This window comes from Camelus dromedarius, chromosome 15, assembly GCF_036321535.1.
Source record: "Camelus dromedarius isolate mCamDro1 chromosome 15, mCamDro1.pat, whole genome shotgun sequence".
NCBI lineage: Eukaryota > Metazoa > Chordata > Mammalia > Artiodactyla > Camelidae > Camelus > Camelus dromedarius.
This window is the reverse complement of record NC_087450.1, coordinates 45895774-45915041: the sequence shown is the minus strand read 5'-3', so window position 1 is coordinate 45915041 and position 19268 is coordinate 45895774. Positions and strand designations below refer to the sequence as shown.

General features: G+C 51.0%; 1 protein-coding gene across 2 annotated transcripts in view; it reads right to left on the bottom strand.

Annotated features, from left to right (window-relative positions):
* OTOF (otoferlin) overlaps positions 1-19268 on the bottom strand; it is an 83060-nt gene that overhangs the window by 25924 nt on the left and 37868 nt on the right. Inside the window, exons 6-12 of one of the 2 annotated variants that reach the window (XM_064494670.1) lie at positions 17139-17183; positions 11093-11166; positions 9620-9746; positions 9092-9146; positions 5252-5383; positions 932-994; positions 432-516 (exon numbers count right to left, since the gene is read on the bottom strand). In XM_064494670.1, coding sequence (XP_064350740.1) covers positions 432-516; positions 932-994; positions 5252-5383; positions 9092-9146; positions 9620-9746; positions 11093-11166; positions 17139-17183 — 581 coding nt within the window. The remainder of the gene's footprint in view (positions 1-431; positions 517-931; positions 995-5251; positions 5384-9091; positions 9147-9619; positions 9747-11092; positions 11167-17138; positions 17184-19268) is intronic. The other variant, XM_031466718.2, reaches the window with a different exon arrangement.

Sequence of the window (19268 nt, the reverse complement as noted above, 5' to 3'; positions counted from 1 at the left end):
GCCTGGGTCCCTTGATCGGTGGTCAGTGGAAGTGTTTTGAGGGCCCAGTGTCACTGCATCTGGTGTTGAGAACAATGTGGCTTTGTTGGGACTCAATAAAGCCTAACTTCACCACAGACCAACTGGGTGACTGGGGAAGCCCGGGTGCTTCTCTAAGGTCCAGGCTTCTCAACTGTAAAAGGGGGTGATGCCACCTACCCCGTGGGACTCCTGTGAACCTCGCAGACTGGGTGCAGGTAGTCACTGTGTTTGTATGCAAACTGGGCACTCCATTGCCCTGCACACCCCATGACTGTGTGCACTCATGGCCCCACCCAAGTTCACGGTCCTGGCCAGGCTGAGACCAGGGGCTGGCAGGGTGGGAAGGACAGCATGCCCCGCGATCCCGGAGCCGTGTGCACTGATGCTGACCGGGCCACGTGACTACTCACCAGGCTGGGAGTACACGGTTCCCACATCCATCTTGAAGGACCCCACGAGGGTGCCGCTGCGCAGCAGGTTCTTGGAGTGAATCACCTTCCAGGCAGAACCACCAGCCGCCAGTCAGGTGGGATGGGGCTGAGGCTTTCCATGGGGCAAAGGGTTGACTCCTAGTGGTGCCACCTCACTCTTTCTGGGGGCCTGAGCTTCACAGTGAAGCAGGAGGGCATCTGACAGGGCAGGGCAGCTCTCTGAGGCTTAGCATCAGCACGTTCTGCCTTGCCTGTGTTTCGTGGGCTCCCAGGTATGGGTGAGCAGGCTGTACACTATACAGAAGCACCTGGCTGATGGAGTGAGAGGGGCCCAAGTGCTCTACTTGTTCAGATGTGTGTCTGGGAACAGATCTACTTTTTAATGGCTGGTCCACCCAGAGGGGGTGCCCTTTGCAAGTCTGCACAAAGGTGCAGTTTGAGCTAAGAGCCCTGCCTGCCAGGGACTGTGCCCTACTCACCGAGATCTTGATGATTTTGTCGAACATGACATCAGGAGAGACGTGGAAGTCAAAGACGAAGTACTGGAGGGGGAAGGACCCAGACCTGGTATCACTCGGCTGGCAGAGGCTGAGTGCCGGGCCCCTCCCTCCTGGCAGTGCTTGTCTGCACCCTGACCATTTCCCCTGAGCCCCAAAATTTAGATGAGCAGGAGGAGCAAGAACCACTGGTCCCCACTGACCCTGGTGCAGCCGAGAGCTGTATGGCCCTGAGCAACACATCTTCTGAACCCCAGCTTCCTGAGCTGTCAAATGGGGGTAATGACCCACCTTAGAGTCTTGTTACCAGGCTTGAAGAGGTACACGAGATACTGGAAGATACACTGTGGTGATAGGGGTCCCACAGACATCACCCTTAAACTACAATGCTGCCTACACGATGTGTCCCAGCTTCAGAGGTGTTAACTTTCAAAATAAGGTGAGCCTTAGAACTTGGAACTGATGAACTTAATCTGCTGTCAGTGTAAATGCTATCGCTGTGACCTGTCCTCTCCAGCTGGGAGCTGCCATTCACAGGTGCTGCTCCCACCCATTTCTCCTGACCTCAGTGCTGGGAATGAGGGTGTTTGGCAGTAAGCAGAGGGCCCACTTCTTTGGTGAACTTGTGGGCAGGAGGAGGAAGAAATGTGGCCGAAGTGCTTGGAGTAAATGAGGAGAATCTGCTCCCAGCTGCTGGAGGCTCACACTAGAGCATTGTGGGTAAAAGTGCCAGCTTTAGAGCCAGAAAGACTGAGCTTTTGGGGCTGATCACTTCTTTCCTGAGCCTCAGTTTACCCCTCTATGACATAGGGGTAACGATCCAGAGCTGCCCTCTGGAACTGCTCCTAGGCACTATTCACAAGGTTGCTGGGAGGTGTGGTTATAAATCTAAATGAGATGACCCCAGTCAAGCACTCAGCCCAGGTCATGTCAGTGCACAATAAATACCAACTGCTACACATAGCAGCACTCTGCCCAGGTGGCGCTGACCACGGTGGCTGAAGCTCTGGAGAGGTGGGTGGTGCATGCATCTAGACACGCAGATGGTAACTGACACCTTGGGGAGACACCAAGGAGAGTAGGTAGGAATGCAGGAAAGAAGGCGGCCCAGGACAGGGCTCCAAGAAGCAGCAGCATTTCAGCAGTGGGCAGAGGGAGTGATGCCAAAGAAAGGCAGTGAGGAGAGGAGCTGGCAAGAAAGGGGAAAGCAGGAGAGGGGCAGGAGAGGTCCCCAGGGCAGGGGGCAGCGAGAGGATGGAAGGACCTGGGTGGTCAGGGGAGAGGGGACGATGGTGGACGCTGAACTTAGGAATAGCAAAGTCCGTGGTGACCAGAGGAGGGCAATTTCAGGAAAGCTGGAGGTGGGGGCAGAAGTGACTGCAGGGATTAAAGTGAGGAAGGAGGTATGTGGGGCTGAGGAAAGGCATAGCTTGATGGATAGACAGACAGGTGGACAGGTAGATGGAGACAGATGATAGGCTTCTAGCTCCTGCTCTCGAGCACAATAGTTTTGCATTGTTGTGCTTAGACTGTTAGAGTGAAATGCCTTGCAGGCAATGGAGGAGGCAAAAAAAAAAAAAAAAAAAAAAAAGCAAAGTGATGCTGAGTGGATGATGTAATGCTAGACTCTTTGGGATGCAGAAAGAGAATGATTCCAGACAAAGGGGAGAGGTGGTTTTAGGTAGAAGGAAGATGCCAGTGGCCAGGACTGGATGCACCCATGGAAAAGGGGTCTCGGTCTGGTCTGTGGACGGTCAGGTTGTACTGAGAGAGTGATGGTTGCAAGCCTCCCTTCTCTAAAGACAGGTCTTCCTTCTGTATAGCCAGGCAGGAGGGTCAAGGCCAGACCGGGTGCCCCAGAGCTGTGTCAGCCCTGGGAGAGTGAGCTAGCTAAGCTAGAACTCTGAGCTGCCTGTGCTCCTGTCTCTTGTATTTCCTGAGCTTATTTCCTTTTTGTAATTACCTACATGATGTTGATTATTTTCACGTCCCTCTATCATGTTTAGTGGAGCCAAAGGCAGGTTCCCATCAACTCAGAGAATTAGCAGGAAGCGGTACACCCCTGGGACCAGGGGGATATTATAAAAGGAAGAGGAATGTAGCCCAGGAAGAGAGGAAAAGGGAAAGAAAATTCCAGCTTTGGGGCTGGAAGGAATCATGGGAAGATAGTTTAGAGCTCTGGTTCTCAACTGGGGGCAATTTCAACCCCCTAGGGTGCATCTGGCAATGCCTGGACACTTCTTGGTTGCTACACCTGAGTGGAGGATTGCTATTGGTGTCTAGCGGGTAGAACCAGGGATGTTGCTCAGCATCCTGTGATGCACAGTGCTGGCTGTGAGGAACTCTGGTTTAGAGGAAACAGAAATTGAATAAATCAGAGTTACTTGGGTTTGTGAAAAGGAACAAAAATGTGATCAGGTATAAATTGAAGATGGTCCAAAGATGAGCAGAATAAATAGTCTTAGTGGATATAAATTTAGAGTTTGGAAAATAGATTCTAGGCTAGAACTAGGAGGTATCCTGTTTGCAGCCCCTGTGTTGCCAGGCACAAGCCTGGTGCACAGCAGATGCCCAGTGGATGTCTGTTTTTTCATTCGAGTAAGTATCCATTTGTCAAAGTGTTACCAAAGCCCTCCAGGTACACGCCAGGCCCTGGGCTGGGCTACAGCGATGCAGGAGACCAGGAGCCTCCCAGTTTAGACATGGAGAACCAACTGCAATTCAGCAATGTTATCATCAGAGAGTGAGGAACGCCCTGATCTCTGACCTAGAGAGTGCATGGAAGGCTGCTCAGTGCAAGGACATTTGAGCTGGGCCCTGCAGGGTGAGTAGGAGTTTCATGGAGAGTCACAGAGTGGGGAGAATAGCTCTGTTTCCTTGGAAAGGAGGAAGCCATTTGAATGAAACATGAGGTGTGTGGGCCCAGTGCAAGGTGAGCCCCCAGCCATGCCAACATGGCTTCGCCACTAGCAGATAACCACAGAAGGCCATGGGAGCCCCGTCTCCATATCTGATAGGGAAGATTAGACTTTATCTAGGCTGGAGGCTTTTCCAGTCAGGGATATGTCTTGACATAAGGTCAGAGACGTGAGCCTGAATTTCCTGACTCCTGGGAAGGTTGCCACGTGGGGCTGAGGAGTGTCCTGAACAGTGATGTCCCAGTCCTGTGGGAAACCAGCTGTAAGAACAGGGCCCATTTGTGGTCACTTAGGAGACTTCGGCCAGGCCCTGGCCGTAGCCTGTGAAGGGCAGCTGTGCGCTTTCTTCCTGAAGGAGCGCAGCTGGGGGCTCCCACAGCTTCCTAAGAGATGTCCTCTCGCAAGTAGCAGATAATGCCTTCCACCCTCACCACTCCTCAGGAGAGACACTGAGACACAGGACGCAGATGCCTCACGTGGGCCAGCCTGGCTCCCCTCACTGCCTGGAGCCACTGGGAGAAGCAGACTGGAAGCCCTTCCAGAAAAGGGAGGGCCAGGGCCCCCCTGCCAGTGACCTCTGGCTTAGTCCGATGTGTGTCAGGCGTCTGAGGGGCTTCCCTCACCAGAGCTGACTAAGATGGGTCCCTCCCTGGAGCCGAGTCACAATGCTGTATCTGGGGTGGCCATCCAAGGTGGCAGACAGAGTGCTGGGCAGGGGCTGGACAGTCCAGGGCCCCACTCTGTCTATAATACTCTGCTATCTTGGCCCTTCCCAGATTGAGGCCTCAGTCTCCTCCCCGCAGAGGGAGGTTCAGGCACCCGTGACGGCAGCGGGCAGAGAGCGTGTGCACACAGAACTGACTCTGTCATTTAGCACCTGGGCCAGGTCCTTCTCCAGGAACCTCAATGCCCCTTGTGTAAAATGGGATTGATGGTGACAACTTCTGACAGTTGTGAGAAGCAGAAGAGATGATGCCCTTAGAAGAGTTTAAGAGACAGCACAGCACATCGCAAGTGCTCATTTTGGTGCTGGCGCCACCACGGGCCGGGGCTCTGGCCTGGGAAACAGCTGGAACCAGGTCTCTTGGGAGGAAGGCTCACTGACAGGTACTGCTGGGAGCTGCACAGGAGGGCCTGGGGCAGTGTTCTTTTCCCAGGGTGGCTCCTGGTCAGACCAGTGTCAGGCTGGGATCTAGACTAGGGGTTCAGAGGACATGGCACTGCGCATCAGTGTCCTGGAGGTTAACAGGGTGGGCCAAGCTCACCCCAGCTGGTAGCCCTTTGTGCCCTGTGACTCCCAGCTTCTCCTGTTGGGCACGATGGGCTGGCGCCCAGCCTTGGCCGCCCTTTAGAGGCCCCTTCCCCGAGGGCCCTGAGCACTGACCTCATTGTAGTAGGGGCAGTTAGTAGACTCCTTCATGGATGTGTACTTCTTGTCATCCCCAACCTCCACGCACACCACGGGGTCCATGTTCAAGCCCACCAGCTGCCGAGCCTCGATCACAGTGATGCTGACCTGCGCAGGTGAGAGTGGTGGGTGAGAGGGAAAGCCTGCCGAGGCTTGGAGCTGGTCCTGTTGGAGTCAGGGGCTGGGGCAGAGGGCTAGAGGGGGCAGGAAGCTAGCGCTGGACTTGGGTGCCAGTCTGAGCACTGGCTCGAAGCTGCTGGTGATCCTAGGCTCTTTCCCCGCTGAGCCTCAGTGTCCTCATTTATAAAGAAGGGGCGTGGGCTGATCACCTCCAAGTCAGCGTGCACTAGAATTACCAAGGGGGAGGGTGGGGCAGTGGCTGAAGACCCTGAGGCCACGCCCACACTCCAGACCAATCCAATTTAATCTTGGGGGATGGGGTAGGAGGAATGGGGCCCAGCATCAATATTTTTAAATCTCCCAGGTGATTCCAAGTGCTCTGAGTTCTCCCTCGGCATGGATGACCCTGCCTCACAGAGGACGGCAAACTTACTTCCCAGGTTTCATGCACTCAGGAATTAAGCTTTCTAAGTCTCCATTAACATGAATTTCATTTTCTGCTCCAGCATTTCTCATCTTTTTTTGTTTTTTTTGGTGGGAGGAGGTTATTAGGTTTATTTATTCGTTTATTCTCAGAGGAAGTGCTGGGGTTTGAACCCAGAATCTCCTGCATGCTAAGCATGCACTCTACCCCTTGAGCTATACCCTCTCCTCCAGCATTTCTCATCTTAACCCTACCAGCCTCTTTTTTATTTCTGGAATTTGGCCCACTTTCCGCATTCTTGGTTTCCCCTCCTTTGGAGAGTTGGTGTTTTATTGCTAAAACTGCTAAATATGATTTTACTCATGAGAACGATTTTCTCAAAAGAATAACTATGAAAATTATCATCTGCTGTGTCCATCAAAGTCTTATAAATATTCTGAAGGCCAAGAAAAATCCACACATCAAAACTAACGGTGTTAAAAAAACAGAAACATCTATGCCCATGAGAATGTTGTCAAGCAAGTATATAGAACTGGAAACTGAACATTTACTAATTGAAGGAACCCTTGAACTATGAAAGCAAGCATTTCTGTGTAGAACTTGAAATTCCAAAGGGAATGGAGCTGAAGCAGTGCAGTAATCAGTGCTCCTTCAGGGAGCTCAGAAGGAAACAGTGCCAGCTCTGAGAAGTTTATTGTGAAGAGAGTAAACAGACACTAGAAGTCCTTCCAGAATATTTTTAGCATAATAGTTTATTATGACATATAGAGTTTTAACCTCTATGAAACTTTTTATATCAAAAGTTTTAAAAAATCTTATTTTTTCCCACAATGAACCCATCTACTCCTCTCTATTAAAAAAAGGCAAAAACAAACAAACAAACAAAAAACTTTCTGTAACTCAAGACTGGGAAGTAGACAGACACAGTTTTGGCATAATAAGATGCTAAAGATATTCCAAGATACTCCATCCAATGTGAGAGGTTGGCTGGTTTTTATGTTTTTCATCCAGAGGCCCAGCCATAATGATAGCCTTTTTGCCCCCTACTCCTTTTCAGTTCCCACAGTTTCCACCGTCCTTCACTGAGCAGAGCCAACAATGGTGGACAACAGCCAAGAGGTAGGAGGTAGAGAGGGGAGAAGGCAGAGGGTTGAAAGGAGAAAAGGGTGCGGTGGGGTGAAGAGGCTCCAGTGGGTGCTTTTTGCTGGCAGAGAGGTGGCCCTGAGGAATACCCTGAGAGTGCACAATGGAGGTTGCTGCATGGTATTGGTGGGGGAGGGGAATGCCATTCCTGCTGCCCCTCCCCCCACCTGGGGCTCTATGGAGGGGAAATGTATCACTTGGACTTGAAATTTTAAAAAAATTCTGAGGAAGGTGATTAGCCATCCTTTCCTTCCGTTCTTCAGTCATCAGCAGAGGTCTCGATCTTTCCAAGATGGAAGATGAGGAGGCAAATAGAGCCACACAGGGACCAAATGACCCGCTGACCAAAGAAACTCTTTTGGTAATTGGCTATTTCATCCTCTCCTTCCAAGATAAGGTGGCTTCATGAATGTCATTGCAGGGAACAATAATGACTATAAATCTATACCTCTGTCCCGGGAGAACCAAAGAGTCATGGTGCTTTGTGACCTGCTTCTGAGGGATATGATCATGCTGCAAAAACATCTCTGGGAGCTGGAGGTGAGAGATGGTGGACCAGAAAGTACTGCTCTTTTGAAACATCCTTTACATTCCCCTATCTCCAGGTGACAGGGATATGATATGACCAGATTTTCATTTTGAAAAGACCACTTCAGTGGTGGCATAGAGAATGCTGTGGAGGAGGTAATATGAGGGCAGAGAGACCAGACAGGAAGTGGGTGCTATATTGCAGTTGAGTTGGGGTCTAGGGTCAGTGGCAGGGAGATGCCATGGAAGTGAAAACTAGAGAGATGTTTGAAGGAAAAAAACATATATGGTCTTGGTGCCAGGAAGAGAGGGTAGAGACTGGATTCAAGACTCCATGACCCATCAATAACATCTCTGCCAAATGCCAAGCTTTGCCCATCTGATGCGGAAACTGCATATTCATCAGAGGAAGCTGTGGCGTCTCTCTTTTAAGATGCCAATAATCAGGAAAGGGTTTATATATTACATGCATTCTAAACAGATGAAACAAAAGGTATAGGTACACCATGGTCTTTTCACTTCAGGACCTCTTTTTAGTGCTACCCAACCTTTAGGATGGTTCTGAGCCCTGAGGATCCTTCCTGGATCTGGGTGTAGCTAAGTTCTCCTCCTTTCATGGGCTGAGGTCTTTCTAACTCAGCAAAGCCAAGTTCTCCAAGACAGTGAAGTTCATCTGATAGTTCTTCTTGCTTTATGCATTGTACTTATTGAAAGCAAGAATAATTCCACATTTGCATCTGCATAACTCTCTCTCCAAGTGTGTTAACATTTGCAGCTGAGATATCTACCAACCTGCCAGGGAATACTGTGTTACCAGGTTAAATACAACCATTTTGTTCAGTTCAGAATGTTTACAAAATCTTTGGAGGGAGACCATTCTAGTTCACTTAATAAAATTGAGGGTGTGGCCCTGCAAAGCTGAGGATCAGGTCTGAATCTGGGGAGGCTGCACTGGGTCCTGTTGCCCTGTGTGGCCCTCTCCCAGCAGCAAACAGCTGTGCTGGTGCCCCATCCTGCCTGCACAGTGGCCACACTAACAATCTTACAGTTGAAAGTCTCTCCTTATCTCAGCCATTTGGTGTCCAGTTTTAGAAACATACAAATAAAAAAAATTAAGTGTTAATTTCAGAAAAATGCAGTGAAACAAAAAGAAAAAAAAACCACCCACATTCTCATCATCTATAAGTAACCAGGACTGACATTACTTTCAACATTAAAATAATACAAAACAACAATTTAAAAAAACACACTAAAAATCTTTTTTTCAGAGGTACTTTTATTTTAATGGTTGGAATTTTTGTGTGCTTGCTTTTTGGTCTCTTTATAGTTTTTCCAGATCCCTCTCACTTTATGAAGTCCGTTGCTGGACACAACATCTTAAGAGGGCTTGGAACAGCACAAGCAGTTCTCAAGTTCCTTGTTGGGTTTGTACCTCTGTTTGTACCACTGTTGTGAGTGCCTCCCAGAAACAAGTTTACTTTGAGAACTTGTATTCAGCGTGTGGTTCTCTATGACCCCCAGATCCATGCCTCAACATCTAGCCATAATCCCCCACTAGAGCAGAGCTGGAAAGGCACAAGGCATCTAGTTGTCCCACCTACCTGGTAATCCATGGGCCGCCCAGCACTTGGCTCCATCTTAATGTCTGGCTTGGATCTAAGGAGGAGAATGTACTGTCAGGCTGGGTGTAAGGGGACGGCTTGCAGGGGAGGAGGAGGGCACTGGCAGTGGTTAGACCTTGGAGAAGGGCAGAAAGACAGGATCGTGGTAGTCAAATACTCCAGGACTGACAAACAGAATGGGGATTAGTTGTTCTCAGAGATTCCAACAGAGAGGACTAACCATGGCAGAAGTGACAGGGAGACAGACATTAGGTCAACAGGTTCAAGTGTGGGCTGGGCAGCTCTGTGATTTCCCTTTGCCTGGAGGTGTTCAATGATCTGGGAATAGGCCCCTGCCTTTGTAGGAAGAGAGATGAGAAAGACTTCCAGGAAAAGAAGAAAGGGGCAGAGTTAGGCAGGAGCTGTCCATGGTCCCTGATTCTACCCCACCCAAATTCCAGACATGGCAAGCGGAGTCCAGCCTGACTGGATGAAGGCAACTGGGACTGTGGGGCTCCGCCCACTCACCGCTTGTTGGAGACATTGGTGGTGAGAGCTGTGACGGAAGCTAGAGACACAGAGTCAGGATCCAGCCCATCCCCAAGATGAATGGCCAGGCGGTCAAGGTCCTCCATCTCCAGCACTGCTGGTTCATCTGGGGAAGAAGGGTGGGTTAGGTGGGCTGGAGGATGGGATAGTGACTGTCTTTCCCCTTTTGCTTTGGCATCCAAAAAGAAAGCTAAGAGTCAAATTCCAGGTTTAATTGGTAGCATCTGCTTGAATGTTATGGTCTGTGTATCTGCAGTGTTTCTGACCATCTTGATCTTTGATTTTAATTGATATTTTATCTGGTCGTCCTTTTTAAAATTTTAATTGAATATATCTCATTACATATGCAAGCACTGAATATCCTTTGTGGAAGAAGGTAGAGAATATCATTTACTGAGTGGCTATGGTGTGCCAGGCAAATGCCAGGGACTTTCTACACATATCTCTAGTCCTCACAGTCACATCCTGCCAAAACAGACACAATTCTCATGTCACAGATGGAGAAACTGAGGCTTAGGAAGGAACTCATCCATGTGAAATAGCTGATGGAATTCAGAACCTAACCCTGTACTGATGTATATTAATCCAGTGAGATGAAGAAATGATGATTCTGAGATGGTGGGTTTGGGACTCAGACAGAAGCTCAACTCTCTCCAGTCTAGGAAGAAGACAGGCACAGTTGGAATTGGCATGGGGTCAAAAGAGAAGGAGAGAGATTCTGGGGCCAGTGGGTCACCCAGGGGGTGCTGGGGAGGGAAGCCAGGAACCCTGAGGATGGGCATGTAAGCCACAGACTTGGGTCAGAAAGCTATGCACAGCTGCCCTATACACTCCATTTCTCCCCTATCTTCCATCTGTCCTCCTTGCCCTGTCTTAAACAGCTGTCTTGCCCCCTCCCCAGCCTCCTGTTCCAATGGCACCAGTGCCACAGGCCACTCCAGCCTTCCAAGACCCACTCTGCCTCTCTTGCCAGGGCCGTCTGTCCCTGCAGCTCGATGAGAGGACATGGGGGAAAAGCAGGACAGTGTGTCCTGCCGGTGAGCAGGCAGACTCGTTTTCCGCCAGAAGTAAGGAATTGGCCAAGAAACTTTCGTTTTTTATTACTCCCTCCTCTGATTAAAAACCTCTAGGGTTCTGTGTGGAGAAGAAAGAATGGGAGCAAAGAGGGCAGGAGGAGCCCACCGGACAGAAGTTTCTGCTCAGTTCTAGACCAGAGGAAACGCGGTTCCCACCTTCAGCCCTTGGAGCGCCCCCTTCCGGAGGACCACTGTCAGAACCCGGCTCCTCAGCCAGCCAGTGGGAGCCGGGCCCCTCCCAGGTGGCCCCGCCGGCCAATTGCAGGAGACCCTGTTGGGGCGCTGCCCGCGGAGGGGAGGGTATTAGTCACTGTCAAGCGCAGAGAGAGGGCCTGAGTGCCTGGGCTCTACCGTGGGCAGGGACATGCATCCATACCTTGTCTTTGGGGTTCTTCCTTGTGAGGCCGGTTCTTGCCGAGCTTCATGGCGGAGAACACGCTTCTCCCGGCTCTGTGAAGGGGCCGCCAGAAAGAGGTGGAGGGAGATGGACGCCAGGAGGAAGACACACAAACACAGAAGAGCAAAACCCGAGAAAACACGTAAGGGGGAGGGAGAGCCAAGCTCGAGCCCCTCACATACTGGTCCCAAGATATACTGGGGGCCAAACTTCCCAAGTTGGGAGCCATGAGGGGGACTTAGGGCAGAGGAAACCCCACTAACTCCTCCTTCCCCATGCCTTTCACCAGTAAGGAGCAGGTTGGGGAGGCGACCAGAGAAGGTGGCCTTCAGAACCGTTTTAACTGGGCAGATCCCAGCCCCCTCAGTCCAGTCTTGGAGCTCTGAGCTCTGCCAGTGCCGCCCAGCTCATCTTCCCTGTCCATGCACCCCACCTCAGCTGGGTGGAAAGAAAGCCAGACGACCAGACACAGAGCATGAGAACAGAAGGGCAGGAGCAGGAACAGAGGGCCAGAGGTTGCTGAGGGGGTGGGAGGTGTGGTTGAAACTAGCTGCTTAGTTCTCTGATGGTTCTGGTGCTCAGAGCCTGCCTTGTCTCTCCCAACCTCTCCGTGCCCTGGGATTCTCCTTGGTCCCCAGTGAAAAGGAGGAGATGGGCCCTTTCCTGTCTATCTCTGTTCCTGGCTTTGCCTTTTCTGCCTGTCCCCTCTCACTACAGAGTCCCTCTTTCTGCCAACCCCTAGGAATATATGGCAGGTTCCATAGTTCCTACCTCTTCTTCTGGCTTGGTGTGGCCCCCAGGTGAAGGGCCTTGCAGTCAGAGGGGCTGAAGTAAGGGGGCAGGGGATCCTCACTATCCCTTCAGTGATGTCCTGGCAGCCGAGCTTGCAGTCCCTGGTCCAGGAGGGACCAGGAGTAGGATCAGCAGGGGGTAAAGTGCAGTATTCCATTACCCCATCAATATTGCATCAGCTGGACACCTGACTCCCTCCATTTCCCATTCTCCCTCCTCCTGGCTGTGGCCCTGTCATCCTGTAGGCCAAGGTGGGGTGGGGTGTAGACTCCAACCCTAAGCTCACCTACAGCAGATCTCACCCATGTTTGGGGTCAGGCATCTCCCCATGGAGGCTTGGGTATGGTTTCCCAAGAACCCCTGTTCTTCATGCTGGGTCATATAAGATTGGGGAAAACCTTTTTGTCCCTGTAGAGATGGCCTAGAAACCTTAAGCCTCTCTACTCAGGGTTGGGGAGCCAGCCTCATCCCCCAAATCTGGCCCCTGTCCTAGCTCTAGGCCTTTTCTTTATTCTTCATATGCCAGATAAGACATGGAGGTGTGTGTGTGTCTGTGTCCCAGTGAGAGATCAACCAAGAACCATCTCTTTCATATGGCACCAGCTCACAGTTTAGGAAACACTGGCATCTTCATGATTTCCAAAACAGGTGAAAGAAGGCTGAGGTAGCACTGATCTGTATGCATTATCCAGCATTGTGTCATCCGGGGCATACCAATGGGAGGAAGAGGGAAAGAAAGGCACTCTAAAAAAGGGAAACTGATGCATTTGGAATTATCTTGTTTCTCCCCAACAAGAGGTTATATAACCTTTTTTGAGCAACTAATCAACGCCAAAGGCTTTTTCAGATGTTTACTCATTTCATCTTCCTAGCAGTTCTGGGAGGGCCATACGCTTCTCATTCAACCCATGAAAAACCTGGGGCTCTGAGATTTGGGATTAAAGCACACAACTCCCATCTCCCAGGTTGGCAATGTTCCCACCGCACCCTCAGTGCTGTGGGACTGCACTTCTCTGGGAACGTGATTCCCATCCTGACCACTTGAAACTCTGGCAAAAAGTCTCCACATTCCAGCACCGCTTGCAGACCGGGATGTCATCTATGAAGAGTCCCATGGACCGTGCCTATGTTTACAGAGAGGGACCTCATTTCAAAATAATCAAAGCATCAACACATTTTGGAAGAAACTGTTATAAATATTAAATTACTGGTGACCTAAAACTGAACAGATCAATGAGCCCATTAGAAACAGTCATGTGTCGGGGAGGGTAGAGCTCAATGGTAGAGTGTGTGCTTAGCATGCATGAGGTCCTGGGTTCAATCCCCAGTACCTCCTACAATCCCCAGGACTTCTGTTTAAAAAAGTAATAAAAAAAATAAATAAATATAATTACCACCACCCCCTGCCCCCCCCCCCCCCAAAAAAAAGAGAGAGAGAAAGAAGCAGTCATGTGTTGATGAGAAAGGAACCATCCTGTGAGACTTCTCCCTGCCTGGTGGCCTTAAGGGGAGAGGTGTCAGCTGTGCCCTGACCCTTGCAGCAGGTAGTGGGCCTCATGTGGACCCTCTCTCCGCTTCCTGTCTCACTAGGTTTCCCTTCCTCCCAGCCTTGCTGCTCTCCTGGACTACCCATGAGTCTCCCAGAGGGCCCTGTGCTCACTGTGTACAGTCACTTCTTGGCCATTCCTGGGCTGTGTCATCCTTAGAGTCCCCAGCCCCAGTCAATGTGTGACCAACATGCTGCCATCACACACAGTCTGCTCCAACCACACAGCCCCTGTCCCATCCCCCTTGCATTAATGCCACCCAGGAAAGTGCTGCCAGATGGCAGATCAAAGCCATGTGTCAGCTCAGAGCAGGTCCTGCCTGGAGAAGCCAGCCACACTGCATTCTGGGATGGGATCTGACCCTGCAGCCCGAGGCCCAGGGGGGTTCTGGTGGCAGGGAACTGTGGCATTCTGATGCTGGTCCCAAGGACCCACCCAAGTGGAAAAGGGCCTGAGGCTTCCCTTGGGCGGTTATGGCCCTTGAATTTGAAAGTCACTGTATTCCTTAAACGAAACATATTTTGAAGCAAAGATTAAGACTTAAAAAAAAAAAACAAAACTATACTTATCCAACCATTTGCTACCAAGACCCTGAAGCAATTCAAAGGAGAAATCCCTCCAGATTCTGCATAATTTTAACCATCTCAAGTGGACAAGTTCACAGACCCCTGTGGGCCTGGGAATATCTCAAAATGGTGATTTATTCCTCTATGAAAAATTCATAATGTGATTTTCGAAATTCTTACCATAGGCTCTGCACCCATTTGTTTCTCTTAGACTTGCGCCCTTCACTCGGGAACTGTGGGTGGCAGAGCGTGATGTCATCGGCTGTCACTGCCCTTTGTAATTTTCTGATTAATGACACATCAGAACTCACTACAGAAAAGGCTTTTTCTGCCCATCAGTTCCTGGAAAGCAGCATGCCTGCTTCTCTTGGCAAAAGGTAAAGGTTATTTTTGAAATAAATGTTAACTTAATCAGAGAATTTTGAAGATTATCCACTTGTATTAAAGACAGATTTCAATACATATGTATAACTGAATCAAATGCTGTACAGCAGAAACTAACACAACACTGTAAAACAACTATCCTTCAAAAGAAAAAGACAGATTTCAAAAAAGAAGTAAATTATTGATTAGATTACGGATGTACTGATGTTTGTGTGTTTTAAATTCTGCATTTGGTCTGGATGGCTCTCCGATTACTAAAGATACCATATGGTGAGAAACAAAGAAAACAAGCTAATAATCAACTTGGTCAAAAACAACTTTGCAACCAAATGACTCCTTATTCATGGCTGCATGAAGGTAGGAACCACGAAAGCAGGGCCTCTCAGGACTGCGAATTTATGATCATATTTGGGCTTCCAGGTTGCTGGACTCATTGCAGTCAGAACAATGGGCACCCACAATTTAGAGGGCTGTTTCTCTCTAGAGAGAAGATTGTCAGGTTAGTTCACTTACTTAAAACCCTTTTTTCATTTATGGACCTAACGATTTCTTCACTCATTCTATGGCTCAGATCTAGAAGAATGTCTTTGTGGTTGGGTAATGCACTTGGGGTCCTAGGGGAGAACTTGGAACTCTCCAATGATGACTAGGGAACATTCACCAAATTAAATTTAGTGAGCTGGGTCTCACTCATTCGGGTCTATGTGCTATCCTGGAGGTCGTGACATACAGGGGTGTTACGGGAAATGAACCACAGGCTGGGGCTGCCCAGGGCTTCCGCCTTCCGATGGCCTGCAATAGGCAGTGTCATGGCTCATTAACTCAGGCCTTGGATAATCAGGAGAAACAAACTCTTATGTAAGCGACACAGAGTTTGTGGTTCTCTACTTCCTCCTGTTCCTCCTCAGTGCAGCTACATACTAACCAGTTTGCCACACAGTAACCTCTCAGACATTTGAAACGGTTCCCACAGCTTTTCTTCTCCAGGCTGAAGAGTTTCCACTTGTTTAACCTCTTCTTATAAATACAATTTTCCGACCCTTTCAATTGTCCTAAGCCTCTGTACATTAAAATAAGAATAATAAATGCCAGTTTACTTTATCTCATATGTGAATTGGAGATGAGGAGACATTAGGACAGGGAGACATTAGGGTAGGCTCGTGCTAGGGAACCAGCATTCACTGTGGGCCTACTACATGCTTGCACTGAGAGGTCTCCTTTAGTCTAGTTGTGACTCAAAGGATCAGGCCGGTCTGAATCCCCTGGGAGTCTGGCCCAGGACAGACTGGGGAGCTAGAAATTAAGAGGAGTCTTAGAACATCACCGGTCTCAGACAGAGAGTCTGGGGGACCGGCAGGTTGGTTGTGTCTCATACGGGCCTTTTATGTCTAACTGTCCGTGTAGAAAACTTACCCTGAAGCCTCTCCCTAAGCGTATCATCCACCTCACCCCCCAAGATCCAACTCCTTGGCTCCCCCTCCACACCTGGCACATGCTCTCTGCCTGAGGCTTCTTCCTTTGCTCGGAACCTGGCAACCTCTCTGACCCATCAGGTGTCTGGGTCCCAGGCTCCCCATGCAGTCCCATTGCTTTCTTGTCATGCTTTCGCTTGTGTATAACAAGAGGGAGTTGGAACTCGATATGCTTTTGTTAAAGCAATGAACGAGGCTGTGAGTCCCCTGGGATCTTCATGCAAGCAGATACCCCAAGCTCACACAGTGCTCATCCCTTCAGACCCCTTTCCACACAATCCTGCTGTGGCCGTGATATCCTTATGTCAACTCATTTTTAACTTACAGGACCAGTTTTGAGCAAATCTCTTAACCTCTCTGGGACTTAGTTTCCCTATCTGGAAAATAAAAACCTCATTCCTGGCTTTTTAGCTCCTGTGTAATCAAGTCTAATCAAGTACTCTAAGCTTCCTGGGCCTATTGTAAACTCTGGGTCGGGTTAAATTCCCTGTGTTTTAGTCCCAGCTCTGCACCTGCTCTGGGGCAAGTCACGTCCCCTCTCTGGGACTCAGATTTGTCATCTGTAAGAGTGGGTGTTGGAGCAGAGGCCGCCTCCAGTGTGGACAGCCCTGACTGCTACTGCCCTTGTGAATTCCCGGTGATGCTAGAACATCCTTGAGGTGACGTGAGCTCTGGTGGGGCCTGTGAGACCCACTCGTCACTCCCAGGCCTTGAGACTTTCCAATACCTGGTGATGGCCACTCCCATCTGGAGTCCCCTCCTTCTTTTCCCCCACAGGAAGAGATGGTGAGGACAGCCAGAGAGTGGTTGTCCCTCCTTAGCTGTCTGGGGATTCATGCTCCAGCCACCCTCGGTGGCCACTCAGTGCCCAGAGTTTGTCCTCCTTGGGCCTCCAGCCCTGCATGTCCATCTGCCCAGCCCCTCCTTGGCTCTGGGGGGAGGTAGCCATTGGCTTCTGGGGCCTCCCTGACTCCTTCCCTCACAGGGAAGCCTCTGGGCCTGTCCACAGGGATGGGGGACTGAACAGGGAAGTGGAGGAAGAATCAAGACACTGAAAGGAGGAAGGAGGGGGTGGAAACCAGAAGCCCACCCCCACCCTGACACCTCCCTGTTCCTCACCTGGTGGCCATCGCCCGGTGCTGGCTCCACCAGGACGGCCCACGCCTAAGCCCTCTGCTCCGGGCCACCCACCATCTGCACCCTGTGGTGAGGACCCTTCCCTCTCACGAGCCCCACGGGCTCCATCCTGGCCTGGGACACCTACTTGTGCTCGCCATCTCTGCCTCCCTTGGTCTTCTCTCTGCCTTTGCTGAGTTGGGGGAAGAAATGAGGAGACAAGGGGATGTGTGAGAGGGTGTGAACCAGAGACTGCAGGCTTAGCCCCAGCCCTGCTGACCCCCCCCCCACTCCCCAGGGGCCTCCTTGTCCCAGAGACCCCTCACCCCACAGCCTTTTACTTCAATAAGCCTAAGCCTGCTGGGCAGGCGTCCCCGGGCCCTGGGCTTTGCCTGGGGAGAGAGGGGAGGGACTGTGGTCCCCATTCCTCGGGAAGGAGCTCACAGCTGGGGGAGGGGCTGGCAGCCACTCTCCTACTGACCTCAAGCCCAGGAGAACCTGATGAGGGAGGGGGCTTCAGGGTAGCAGCAGACCTCCTCCTCCCCGTGGCCGGGGCTGGGATTTCCGAATGTGGGTTGCAGGTCTCACAGGGAGCGCAAGGTTAGATGAGCCTGGCCACCCTCTGGGCCTAGGTCACCCTGTTCTCCCCACCATGCCTGCTCCCCTCCAATGGAATGGGGAGCTTGTAGGCCCTGAGGGCCTCAGAGAAGAAAGGTGGGCCAGGGAGGGTCTGGGCATGCATCGGAAGTGAGCTACAGGCCTCCAGAAAGCCCTTCTGGAATGTTCTCTCAATGCTTCCCTCATGCTGCGGCAATGAGGATGAAGGAAAGAAGGTAAATAACAATTAGCATTTTTTCCCCTCTCCTCACACCCTGTCCTGGCACAGACCTTGCCTAAGTGGAAGGGACTCCCACCCACCACAGCCAGGTCCGGAAGGGCCCAGATGGATCACAGTTGTCCTTTCCATTAGGCTAGCTAGTCAGCGTGTAATTCTTTTCCATGGAGTTAATATATGTCAGGTCTCTGGCTACCGAAATCGGCTGAGAGTACTGGGCAGAGAAGAGAGAAGGGGAGACTATCTCAGCAGCCCTGCTCTGCCCTCAGCTCTGGCTGGTCTTGGGACCCACTGAGAGCTGTGGGGGCTCCAGTGAGCTTTTGAGAATGAGGGCCGAATGGGAGATTTACTGGCCCCACCCTCACATTAATCCCAGCAGGACTGCCTTTCTCTGAATTCGTGTTGATTATTTTTTAAAGAACGCTGTGACCCTGAAAAGTCTGAAAAGCCTTGTAGTAGAGGAACAGGAAGGGGAAATAATGTATCACTGTGAGTGGGCAAGGGTCGGCAAGAAGGTGGAATCTGTGTACTTGAATGATGAAATGCAGTGCTTTTTACCTTTCCCTTTGAGTTTTGCTCTGACGTGGCAGAGATGTGTCAGGCTGGCCCAGGGGGAGAGTTCCCAGGGACACAGCAGGCCAGGGCACAGCGTGTGCCGGCCACCAGGCACCCAGCACAGCCCCCCTGGCACACGCCCACCTACCCCTCCTCACACACTCCAGGCCCCTGGGCCAACAAAGGGGCCACACACAGGTCCACATTCTGAGTGTGGAAATGGAGAAGGGAGAAGACCCTATTCCTGTGAAAAAATAATACTCTCATGATTTTACCGCACTGCTACTATGACTCCACCTAACGTGAATAATAACCACACGGCCCTGTGGTGAGGACGCGAGTGTGCCTGGACATACTGATGCCCTTCACCTCACACGGTGGAAGCTGTTATTACCTTGTTTTCCAGATGAGGGAGTGAGGCCCAGCCTGCCCTCAATCACTTGGCCACCAGGGGTGGGGCTGAGAAGTGTGACCTCACGGCCAGCCTTGTTGCTAGGGGACCTCTCCGTGAAGCCCTGGATGGGCCTGACTTTCCTCCTAGAGTCCACTTTGTGCTTCTAGGGACCCAGCCTGGCCAGGGAGGTTCTGTTCCTCAGCCAATGCTCTCTCGTTCTCTCTGCCAGTTTCACTCCGCCTCTCCCCCAGCGTCTACCCCAACACTCTGTGCCCCATAGGGGAAGCCATGGGGCAGAAGATCAATATGGCAGCCTCCCCAGGGTCTAGAGTTTGCTGGGACCCTAGTGCGTCATGGCGCTAGGCCTCATTTGAGCACTCAGTCCTGGGCAAGGGGTGAAGAGGACCCCTACCTCCGGTGAAGTGGCTGGGTTTGGGAGGAGTCTCTGAACACCGCTTCATCCCAGCTCTCAGAATGGCCTTGACCCTCGCTCC